Here is a 12,316-nt window from a genome sequence, read left to right as displayed (position 1 = left end):
CTTTGAAGGCCAGATTGCTTCATCTGCACAATGAGAAGCTTTGAGCTGGTGAACTTTGAGATCATTTCTGTTATAAAGCTCAATAACATGAATCTGAATTTTCACAGAAATATGAGTCCAGAATGATGCATCTAGAATCTATGTGTTTAATATTTCTGACTTCTGTTCAAAGCTCAACCGATTTTAATTGAGAATTTAGCAAATCTAAATGATCATATAGTGTATTTATTCTACTCTTATTCTTTCAGGGAGAGATTCATGATGTGCAGCATTTAGCATAGACTTGGGCAAAAAAGACAAAGTTTCTGAGTGACTTCCCTCTAAAAGATCCTGCAATCTTCCCCCCCCCCCCTCTCTTTCTGAGTCACACCCAGGGATACTTAGGGTTACTCCTAGTGGTGCTCAGGGGACCATTTGGGATACTAGGGATCCAGGATTGAGGCTGGATCAGCTGAATGCAAGGCAAATGCCCTACCCACTATACTATTGCTCTGGCACCATGATCCTGCAATCTTTTATGTCTTAGTCCTTACCACATGAGCTGTGACTCCAAAAACAAAAGAAAGGTGAACTACAGAGTAATTATCTGAGCATTGTGAAAATGTTCAGAATTTACCCTACTCAATAGGTTTTTTTTTCTTGTGAAAGAAAAGCTTCTCTAATGGCACCCCCAGTTGTCCATTTTAAGGGTCACTGGGGTGATGATTATAATAAAACTTCCAAGGCTTTCCCCAGACCTTATTTATTAGCCAGGTTTGATCTTTGGCACCACATATGGCCCCTTGAGCACAAGGAGTAAGCCCTGAGCACTGCCACGTACAGTCCCCAAAAACAAACCAAACAGGCAAGCAAACAACCCCCCCCAAATCAAAACTGTAATATTTGTTTATAAATAAAATTTAGACAGAAGAATATGCATATTAAAATACAGCAAGTTTAAAGGAATAATAGTTCAAAATCCTGTTCTGCCTTATAGAGAAATAATGGGCATAGATATTTCGAGACAAAGAAGAGAGATATATGAAACAAAATAAGTTTCCATGTAAGAGATGAACATGAAAATAGCAAAGATGTGTGACATTTACAAGTGAAGAGACATACAGAATGAAAAAGAAAAAATATTCAGAACATTAGCTGGATAGTAAAGGGATTAAGATGTTTGCCTTGCATGTGGCTGACCTCATTTCCAAATGTTTGTTTTTGGGCCATACCTGGTAATGTTCAGGGGTTAATCCTAGCTCTTCACTCAGACTTACTCCTGGCTGTGCTTGGGGGACCATATGGGATGCAAGGGATCAAACCTGGGTTGGCTGCATATAAAGCAAGTGCCCTTCCTGCTGTACTATGGTTCCAGTCCTCGGTTCCGATTTTTGGAAATACATATAGTTCCCTGAGCACTGTACGAAGTGACCCCTGAGCACAGTCCTAGGAGCCCTGAGCAGCACTGGGTATGGCCTCTAAACTAATGTATGCTTTATATACATATGTACATATACATTTACATATATAGATTTGGGTTTTATATAAAGCCCAAACTTGAAAAAAATGAAAATAGGTTTCAGGGTACCTTATGTTAAAAAATAAGGAAACTGCCACCAAATATTTTTCAAATTAGCACACATTTTCCCAACCATAAACATAAATGAGGAGTTAGCTTTGATATTTGCCTTGTGAATAGGATAAAATTAAGCTGAGGGCCAGATGTTTTCCATCCATGTTTTAGATTATGCTAAATACAAAATCATTAACAAGTACCCGAAAAACTGAATGGTTAACTTTACATTTTAACTTTACATTTTAAAAAGCAGATGAAATCTAGATACTTCCAGTCTTTAGAAAATTTTAGTGTATTCTTACTTTCAGAATTTTTGTTTGTTCTGGGGACATCAGTGGTGATAAATCTACACTGGCAAAGGGATGGATGTTGGAATATTATGTGACTGAAACCCAATCATGAATAGCTTTGTAACTGTGTATCTCGCTGTGATTCAACTAAAAAAATTTTTTTAAATAAGATTTTTTTGTTTGTGTTGGGTAGAGACCACACCTTGCTGTTCCTAGTTGCTACTCCTAACTATGTGCTCAGGGAATCATGCAGAGTCAGGAATCGACTCTGGAGTTCCACAGACAAATCATGTGCTCCAGTTTTTTGAGCCATCTCCGTGTTTTTTTATTGTCAAAGAAGAACCTTAAGTGAATCATGCTACTGTAAATCAAACTCCCATTTTAAAATAGGCAGAATGAATTTTCATCATGCCAAAATAATCTTTTGAAAAAATGAGAGCTGGGGATGAAATGATAGTATAGTATGTAGAGTGCTTGCCTTGCACATGGCCAACCTAGGGACCCCTTACCTCACACCCACCAGGAATGATCCCTGAGCACAGATAGAGGAGTATCCCTGAATACTGCAGGGATGTGGCCCCCAAACCAACAAAAAAAATGAAAGCTACAGGTCTTCCATACACCAAACTGAAACTTGATTTGTTTTCCATGTATTGAATGCTGTTATTAAGTAGACAACTAAATATAAAAGTTAATAATAGTTTATTATGTGTATGCAGAAATCTCTGCAGTTCACATACATATCTGGACTGAATTATGATTTTTTTTTGCTTTTTGGGTCACACCCAGCAATGCTCAGGGGTTACTCCTGGATTTGCACTCAGGAATTACTCCTGGCAGTGCTTGGGGGACCATATGGGATGCTGGGGATCAAACCTGGGTCAGCCGTGTGCAAGGCAAACGCCCTACCTGCTGTGCTATCGCTCTGGCCCCTGAATTATGATTTTAATGTCAATTACCCCACTGGGAATTATGCTTCAGTGTAATCACTAAAGACATGGAAGGAAAAATAGAAAATATAGAAAGGGGAGTCATCAAAATTTCAGTTTATCAATAGTCATATAAAGAGCTTTGATTGGTAACAAGAAATTATAATATGGGCCTGGAGAGATAGAGCAGAGGATAGTGCACTTGCCTTGCATATGGTATACCTGGCTTCCATCCCTGGAATCCCATATGATTCCTTTGTCAGGGGTGGTCCCTGAGCACAGAACCAGGAATAAACAACAGTACCAAAAAGTTAAGATGGTAAAAATGATGATGAAACTATCAAAAAGTTGTGATGGTTTACTACAGTTTGCATCTCTGTTGAAGGAAATCACTTATCTATTAAAGTAACATTAAGTAAACTATTTTACACTGCTCACAAATTTCAGATAGACTGCTTAAAATAATAAAGGGAAAAACAGCACAAAGATTTTAATACCAAAAATGTATTAAGTCTGAACACCAGCAGAGAAAAATTAAGTTTACATATACTGAGTGCCACATTAACAGGTTACCATTATAGTGATCAATCAATGACACCATGCTCTTTGGTGTATTAATCTCTAGGTATAGATGTCTTGTTCAACATACACCTATGTAGGTTTCTCCTCATTTTCCCCCTTGTTTTCCAAGCTGTTTTGCACCTATACTCATTTTAAAATTGCTTTTGTTTTGGTTATGATTTTTCATAGAAAACTTATGACTTGCTTTGAGTGGTCCTGGTCCTCAATTTGGGAAGATAAAACGTTTAAGTACATTTACCTTAACACAAGGCTTGAGGGTTGAAACTGATTCCACAATACAGATGGTTTCTTAGTCAGTGCTAATTTATCTAAACTTGTTATTATTATCATCATTTAATTATTGTTATTTTGGCCACATCTGGCAGTGCATGGGGGATATTACTTGCTCAGTGCTTGCTCCTGATAATGTTCTAGTTAGTAACTGCTTCCTGCAGGGTTCAAGGTAGGACGTAAAACCAGGGACTAAAACAGGTCCTCCAACATGCCTTTGGTCATCTTCCTGGTCCCTCAATGTGTCATTATTTCATGTGATAAACTAATGTAAGGGGAAAATAGTTTCCATTTTTTGGGTTTATTTTTAGTTTTCTGGGTCACAACCAATGGTACTTGGGGATCAATCCCTGAGTGCTCAGGGAATCATGTGGTGCCAGAGATTAACCAGTGATGCATGCAAAGCATCACTCAGTCTATCAAGTTGTCTCTCTGGTCCCAGTTTGGCACTGTAGAGCCCTAAAACAACCTATTAGCTATTTACATGAGTTTGCAGTCATAGCTACAGCAATAGTAACATTTCCAGAAATTCTTACAGCAGGATCAAACAGGATTCATTAAAAATGTTGCTTTAAGCTACTTACAAACCCACAGTATTAGAATAGAAACACAGTGTGAATTGGGGTGAAAATTTCCTTTTCTGAAAATACTGTATCATACAGGTTTCTGTAAGAAGCATGCTCAAGCCCAACTTTTTAAGTTTGAATGTCTTGCCTGAATGAACGGCAAAATAATTTAAAATACTGTACATATTCTAAGATTTATAAATTATATTTACATAATTATAGTACATCAAATGAGGTGTCAATTCATAGTAGAAAAGACTATCATGGTGGTGAATTATATAATTGTACTATCTTTCTTAGTTTGGGGGGCTACACCCAATACTGCTCAGGGCTTGCTCCTGATTCTGTGCTCAGGGATCACTCCTGGTAGTGCTTAGGAGTGGCCATATGTGACGCTGGTGATTGAACCAGTTTGAATGTACACAAGGTAAGCACTTTATCCACTGTACTCTCTCTGTTTTCTGTACTATCTTCAACATAATTTACTTTCATTCAATACCAGAATTAGTACAAATCACGGGTCAGCTAACGATAAATCTACATAATCCCCCTTTGAGAAAAGCAGAAAACAACAGAATTGCTCACAAGAAACACAAAGTTCCAAGTAATTAATGATAGTTTAGTTTCTTGGGATTTCTTCTTTGTTTTGGGGCATACCCAGTAGCACTTTGAGGATGATGCAGAGCCAGGGATGGAATTCAGGGCTCCCTCCCCCCACACAAAGTCCTTTATACACACAAAAAGTCCTTTGACCTATATGATAAGGAGAAAACTTAATTCTTTATGTTCTAAGATAGTGAGCAAAATGGTGACTTATCAATTGCTAATTCTTTAAAAAATACTCTTATCACATTAAAATATAAATTTTTGTAGGAACCACTCCTGGTTATGCTCAATTTACTCCTTGGCTCTGTTTTCAGGGATGACTCCTGGCAGGGCTTGTTAGACCATAAGTGGTGATAGGGATCGAACTGGGACTGGCCTCATGCAAGGCAAGAGTCTTACCATTTGTATTATCTCTCTAGTCCTTACATTTTTTATTTTTTAATTTTAATTTTTTCATTTATAGCCCCTAAATTTCTTAAATGACACTTTACACTGTATTTGCATCCTAAAAAATTTGCCTGAAAAATGTAAATATACTGACATTTAATATGTTGCTGCTGGTGCATACCACTGATCATTCACACTTGGATATCATCAGGCTGTGCCAACAGAAGTGGTTATTATTACTAAAATTTCATATTACACTTTAGTTTGATGCTGACTGACAAAGTGGAGTATATGAATAAAACTATCAGTGAGAAAAACAATTTGCAGTGCCTGCATCAAGGAGTTAAGATGGTCATTCACATTTTTTCCCCAGTAAGCTTGGAGTACTTTTATGTAAAACTTAAACACAACTTAAATACAATTGACGAATTAAACTTCCTTTTTCAAAGCTGGCAAAACCGCAAGGAAATAATTTTAGTTTTTATTTAGTAGTAATTAGCTTCCGAAAATTTTTAATATTTTTGTCTTTTAGAGTCACACCAGTGATGCTCAGGATTTACTCCTGGCAGTGCTCGGGGGACCATATGAGATGCCGGGAATTGAACCTGGGTTGGCTGAGTGCAAGGCAAACGCTCTCCCCACTGTACTACCATTCTGGTCCCTTTTCTAAAAATTTTTTAACTTGAGTTTCATTAAATTTTCCGTTACAACTGTGCTTTATTATATAGATAATTCATAGCATATCATTTTTGCATAATGATTTATTTTTAAATAATTTTTAGGACTGAAGAGATAGCTCAGTGAGCTAGAGTACATACTCAGCATGCAAGAGGCCTGATTTGATCCTTATGGTTTCCCAACCATAAAGATAGAAGTGATCCATTAGCATGCTTTTTATTTTATTTTGTTTTTTTATTTGGTTTGTTTAAGGACTTACTCCTGACTCTGTGCTCAGGGATCATTCCTGCTGGTGCTGAGGAGACTATGTATCTTGAAATGGTAAAATGAGGAGCAGGTGTTCAGCTGGACCAAATCAGTTGAGAGACTTTACTCTTAACTTAAAAATTTTAGACTCAGATAATAACTTAAGAAAAAAATGGCCAGCAAATGGTTCAGCTTTTAAAATTATATATATTCTAGGGACAGACCACAGTATAGAGGTGCTTGCATTGCAACTGGTGGACCCAGTTTGCACCAACTGGTGCAGTTCAATCCCCAGAACTTTATGTGGCTCAATGCCCTCTTCTCCAATATATACTTTTAGATAAATGCCATATATTTAATCTACTTCTCCTCTTAACCGCAATGTTATAATTTTAAGAAAACCATCTTAAATAACTTATCTGTTTAAATATTAAATTTCATGCACTTTATACATTTTTCTTTCAACGAAGTCAAAATTACAAGGAAACTTTATCTGCACTATTTCATTAGATACTGATCACAGCCTTCAGTAAAAATTAGCATATCTCACTTCCGAATTGTTCTTTTTTTCTTTCTCGGGTCAAATAGGTCAAATTTTCTGAACCCAAAGCCCTGTTCTCACTTTCTAGTAAGGATTCCCCTTCTCCTGTCAAATAACCTTTGACATTTGGTTACTTAACCAAATAACCTTTATTGACTATGAAATAGATTTTAAGGCATGGGTCCCATCTAAGAGTTTCTATAATTCTTCCTAGAAACAATTTTCAGAAATATTTAGATTAAGATCACATCCTTAGATGTAAATCTACAGGGACTGCATAACAACTCACCACTATTACTTGCAAAACTGTCAAACTCTTGAAAATATAATTCAAACTTCATCCCAAGGAGTCTGAAGACTCACAGTCTGTTTTTTTGTTAAATAGTCCCATATATCTACTGGGAAAGTGGTTTTAAGACATTATTTTCACAATGATCCTGATATTCATCCAGATCCATCAATACAAAGAAAAATGATATTTTAGGAATATACAAATGAATTTCATCACAATTATGTTGAGACTGTTCTAACACAGTAAATCTCAAGCTTTTAAGAGTGTCCCCTTGATTCGACTTAAGAAGAAAACAGGAGTTATCAGTTCAGGAGTAAACTAAACTCCTACCAGTGTAGTGTTTGTTACTGAGAAAAGATAACTGATTTCCATTGAAATTTGTCATCACTAATGTTAGATGAACATAATAACAAAATTGACAATATTTTTCTGTATTTTGCCAAATCTGAAACAAGAATAAATTTTCGATTTTTGATTTTAAAATTCATATTAGAAAACGTCAAGGAAAACTTTAGTTGAGACACAGGAGATAAAGCACTTTGTAAACTTCAAATTTTAGAGAAAGGTGAGAAAGTTAAGATAAATACCCTCATTTTCACAATTTCAAACTATGACACTCTTTGGCTCCTCCCTGAGAAAATTAGCTTCAATGAATTAGCTTCAAAAAATCCAAGCCACAAAACGGATTTTCCTGGCCTAGAAAAAGTCCTTAAGTAGTTGTGAAACAAGACAGTTAAGATTCCCCAAGCCGGAGAATAAGAAGACAACAAACAAGATCATGCTGTAGGTCATGTTGGGGTTGAAATACAACGTGACGTTCTGTTGGCAAAGATCAACCCAAACAGGGCCTCGGTTTCTCTCTCGCCTCCAAAATCTCACTTGGGAGCTGTCCCTCTTCAAAGCCATCTCCGGAAACCAGCACATCACGCTGAAAGGGAGAGCAGAGTCCCAGAAATGGAAAATTACAAAGAATTCGCCCATCATAGACCGCATAGCAAAAGGCAAACTTTAAAAGAGAGAAATCCGACAGTCTGGGTCACGTCGTAAGGAGGGATGACTCCACCTGTGAGTGGAAAATCTCGCCTTACCGTTTCACCACCACATTCTTCCTGTCCTGCTTCTCCTAATCCACGCACCTAACTCACTTTCCCCCTCAACCTTCCAAAACTAGAGACTCCGACCCGAGGCTAAGGAAACCTTCCAATTCACGGTGAAACCTGACCGCTTGGCAAAACCTCCTGGAAGAAGAAAAGATCAAATGAGACCGGCTCAGCGGGGTCTTCCCGAGGTGACCCGGAGTTAACGTATTTATTTTCACGCTGTAACTGCTCATCGCTTTACAGAGACATTTCATGCTGCAGCTCTGCGTGGAGCTGAGGACAAAAGTCACGTTTTATTAATGTTATAATTATTATAATTATTCCTTAACAAAGCTATTAAATAACCTGTACAAAGCCCGGCCGATTCTTCACAAAAAAAGCCCGAGCGCTAGTCCAGAGATCTTACAAGGTCCTTCCGCAGCGTTTGCTATATGCAAGGTTAATCGAGAAGGGGGTCCTCCCTGCCCCCCGCAGCAAAGTGCCAGTCTCCTAGACGGTAGGAAGAAGAGTCCAGAGCTGGGAACTGCCTTAGCCTAACGCAGACTCCTATGCCCCTTCTGAACCCGTCTGGGTCCCTGTCCCAGGAGCCTCCCCAGGGAGCCTGGATCCCAGCCTCTCTCCCGGACCCTGGCAGCTTGAAAGGGCAATCGCCTCTGCTCCGCCCCGCTGCCCGCAGCGCGCCCTGCCCCTAGCCGGGAGCCGCCAGGTGGGCTCATAGGTCCCGTGGGTCCTCCCGCTTGACCCCGGCCTCAGTAACCTTGAGTTTCTTGTTTTGGTGCGTCTTGACGTGTTTGGCTAGGTGGTCGCTACGCATGAAGCGCTTGCCGCACTCGGGACAAGCGAAGCGCTTCTCCCCGGTGTGGGTCCGCAGGTGCCGCTGCAGCTCGTCGGAGCGCGTGAAACTCTTGCCGCAGAAGAGCCAGTTGCACACGAAGGGCCGCTCGCCCGTGTGCCAGCGCAGGTGCGCCTTCAGGTGCGACGTCTTGCCGTACACTTTGCCGCAGCCCGGCACGTGGCACACGTGCTGTTTCTTCTTGCCCGGCTCCGCCTCGGGGGCGCCGCCCGCCGCCTGGCAGTTGGGGCAGCGGCAGCGGCGGCACCTCCTGGCCGTGGCCGCCAGGGGGGCCTTGGTCTGCAGCAGCGCGGCGATCTGGCTCTGGTACTGAGCGAAGTCCGACGGGCCGAGCACTAGGCCCCGCTGCAGGGCGGCGGCGGCAGCGGCGGCGGCAGCCGCGGAGGCAGGGAAGCGCGGTGCGTGGGGAACCCCCGCACAGGCGCCGGAAAGGCTGGTCCCCGGCACTCCGGAGGTCCCGGGCCCGGCGCCCGCCTGCGGGATGCTCCACCACGGGAGGTCGTCGGGGGCCGGGTTGGGGGAGAGCTGGCGGCACGAGGGAGGCGGCGGCGGCGGCGGCGGCGGCGGTGGCGGGGGCAGCAGGTTGGAGTAGCCCGGGGGCAGCGCGGCCTGGGCGGCGTAGGGCACGTAGGCGGGCGCGCAGCTGGCGGGCAGCGCCGCCATGCTCGAGGGCAGCATTTTGACCGGCGAGAACTCGTAGGGGTACGAGGGGTCGGCCGGCGGGGTGAGCGGGAGCTCGTGCGCCGCCCCGAAGGCCGGCTGCAGGTGCGTTTTCTGCGGCGTCAGCCCCAGGCTGGGGTGAGGGGGCGGCAGCGCGCCCGGCGAGTGCGCTGGCATGTCAGCGGTCCACGGGTGGAAGAGCCGGGAGGGCGAGCCCAGCGCTGGGTCGTAGGGCACCTGCAGGAAGTCGGGGGGCGCCGCGGTCCCCGGCTGGCCGATGCGGCTACAGGTGGCGGCTAGCAGCGCCAGGGGCGAGTGTTTGCCCAGGTCCGGGGAGGCACTGGGGGTGCGGTCCTGCATGGGCGGCGGCAGGGGAGGGCGGAGAAGAGACAAAAGGTTAGCGTGGCGCGCGCGGTCTGCCGGCCGACCGGCCACCCCCACTCCAGCGGCGAGACGGCCGCCCCTCCCCGTCGCAGCCATCCCGCCCCCGCCGCCAACCCCCCACGCAGGCACCCGGCCCGGCAGCAAAACTTTGGTACCGGCGCTACCTGGACCAGGGGCACGCGAGCGCTTCCGGCTAAACTACTGGTTGCCCAGAGGCGCGTCCCCTGCCCAGCCTTTCAGGAAGCTGGCACGACGTGTGGGACTGGGGTCCGACTGGCGGAGGCCGGCTCCGCGGTCAGACGGGGTCTGGGAACGCCCCCCGCCCCAGCGCCCGCCCCCCCGCGCGCATCTTTTATGCTCGGGTTTCCCCGACCCTCCCCCGCTCCTCCCCAGCCCGCCTCGGGCTGGACGCTGCGGGAGGGCCCAGCCCGGGTGGGACCCCTACTCAGTTCCCAGCTAGACGCCCCCCTCGGAACCACCCAGGATCGTGCCTCCTCTCCCCAGCCCCCCACTAAGGCCAAGCTCTCGACCCCAAAGATTCGGCGTGAAGTTGGCACTGGCAGCACCCACTCTGAAAGTCCGATTTCAGAGGCTTGCACCGAGCGGGGTTTCCTCTTGAGATTCAAGCAATACCCAGAGAGATCCCCCCAGTCCCTTGATTAACGCCCTCGCCCCCCCCCCTCCCCGCCCCCCATCACCAATCTGACCTGAAGGAAAGCCTGCAGCGAGTCGTTGCGGAGAACCGCCACGGCGGCCATGGCTATAGCGTGCGAGCCGGGAGCGGCGGAGCCGGGCGCCGCCACCGCATGAGACCCGAAGGTGAGGACGAGTGGCCGCCCCGCGTCCCTCCGGCGCGGGTTCTGCGCGCCGGGGCCCTCCCCTCCCGCGCCCCTCGCCGCGCCCCGCTCGCTCGCTCGCCCGCCCGCTCGGCGCGCAGTCTGAGCGCTTCAGGATCACCTCCAAGAATTTGATAAGGACTTTGCTGGGCCGCCAGCCAGTCAGAGGGAAGATTTATGGCTTTGAAGTTTGCCGCTACCCAATCATCAAAGAATAGCGGCTCTTTCAGAAGCGAAAGCAAATCCTTTGAATCCACAAAGCTCCTATGGTGTGTTTGTTGGTCTGGATAAAAGAACTGATTATTAGGGGGGATGGGAAGGGAGGAGATAAAGGCGGGACAATTAATGAAGTAATCACTATGTGGGAAATGTATATACACAAATAATTGGATTTTCCTGATCAAAGGGGGCCTCGCCGCCTGGAGACCCGCGCTGGGGTGCTTGAGACACTGGATCCCCCTTTTCTCACCCCCGCCCCGTGCAATTAAAGATTTGCGTTCAAGCAGCGCCCTAAGTGACAAAGTGTCTTTGTTATCTCCAGAGAAATCTGACTTAGGCCTCCAGACTCTGGATTTGGAGACAGCTGTCCCCTCCGGGGCCTTACACACTCCTCACCCGGACAGCGCACGCACCGCGGGTAAACGCGGCACGTTGCTATGAGCGCTCCCGGCTTCCGCCGCCTAGAGTCGCAGGTCTAGAGGTGACCCGGGGCGGGGCCAAGCGGCCGCCCAGGGTGTCGGTGGGTGGCGCGCACGCTCCGGGGCCACCCTTCTAACAAGAGACCTAGGCTCTCCGCTGACGATCCCGCGAGCGACCTGGAAGTTTGCTCAGGTTACAACTTTAGCAAATTGTGTGCAAAAACATCCGTGCCACGTTTTATCTCCAAAGCTAAGCTCGGCTAGTACTCACAGGGCAGCCCACAAAATACACCGGTGCCTGGCACAGGGCCGCGCCGTTCTTTTCTCCGCGGGCACGCAGCTCAGGTCCCGCTGCAGGTTGGGATGAGGCAGGTCATTCCCTCCTGCAAGTTCGGCAGAGAGCGCCCACGACGGGAGCAGAGTTGCGCGCTGTCGAGGAAGCCTTTTATTGTTTCTCAAACCCACCAAGACTAAAACGGAGACTCTCTCCACAGGGAAGAAAAATCAAAACTGTAATCCCTGTCACTTTGTGGGGATCTGGAGGACGTCTTAGGGTGTGGGGTGTGCAGCTTGTTTATCAGGGACTCGTTCCCGCCAATCCCTCGCTGTCAGACACCGGCAGGCAATGGCCCCGGGACGGAAGGCGCGTGAGGTTGGGCAGACGCAGGAGGAGCCTCGGCAGCTGGGAGGGGATTGAAACACACTCTGATGCGGGTCAAGCCCCTTCGCTGCTTCCAGCTAGCTGCGGGTCACGTTACCCTGCTGCCCAGTGAGCTACCTGGGCTGCGACGCCCGGCTCTTGGCGCAAACTCGGGGACACCCCCTCCTCTCGGAGGCCAACTGAGAGTTCCCAAACCAAACCACCTTGGAGTGATGTGAGAGGAGCGGCCACGCAGCGTGTGC

General features: G+C 46.3%; 1 protein-coding gene across 1 annotated transcript; it reads right to left on the bottom strand.

Annotated features, from left to right (window-relative positions):
- Positions 1-8,527: 8,527 nt before the first annotated feature.
- Positions 8,528-10,853, bottom strand: SP5 (Sp5 transcription factor). Its single transcript, XM_056110384.1, has 2 exons — positions 10,647-10,853; positions 8,528-9,909 (listed from the first exon to the last, which is right to left on the bottom strand). Exons 1-2 carry the CDS (start codon positions 10,695-10,697, stop codon positions 8,755-8,757), a joined length of 1,206 nt encoding a protein of 401 aa, XP_055966359.1. The 5' UTR covers positions 10,698-10,853; the 3' UTR covers positions 8,528-8,754.
- Positions 10,854-12,316: the final 1,463 nt, after the last annotated feature.

Source organism: Sorex fumeus, unplaced genomic scaffold (assembly GCF_029834395.1).
Source record: "Sorex fumeus unplaced genomic scaffold, SorFum_2.1 ptg000009l, whole genome shotgun sequence".
NCBI lineage: Eukaryota > Metazoa > Chordata > Mammalia > Eulipotyphla > Soricidae > Sorex > Sorex fumeus.
This window is presented reverse-complemented; position numbering and strand designations above follow the sequence as displayed.

Bases quoted from the DNA above. Each gene is read 5' to 3' on its own strand.
- SP5 (XM_056110384.1), bottom strand. From the start codon at position 10,697: ATGGCCGCCGTGGCGGTTCTCCGCAACGACTCGCTGCAGGCTTTCCTT. The intron at 9,910-10,646 runs GTCAGATTGGTG...CCGCCCATGCAG, and splicing joins CGCTGCAGGCTTTCCTTCAG to GACCGCACCCCCAGTGCCTC.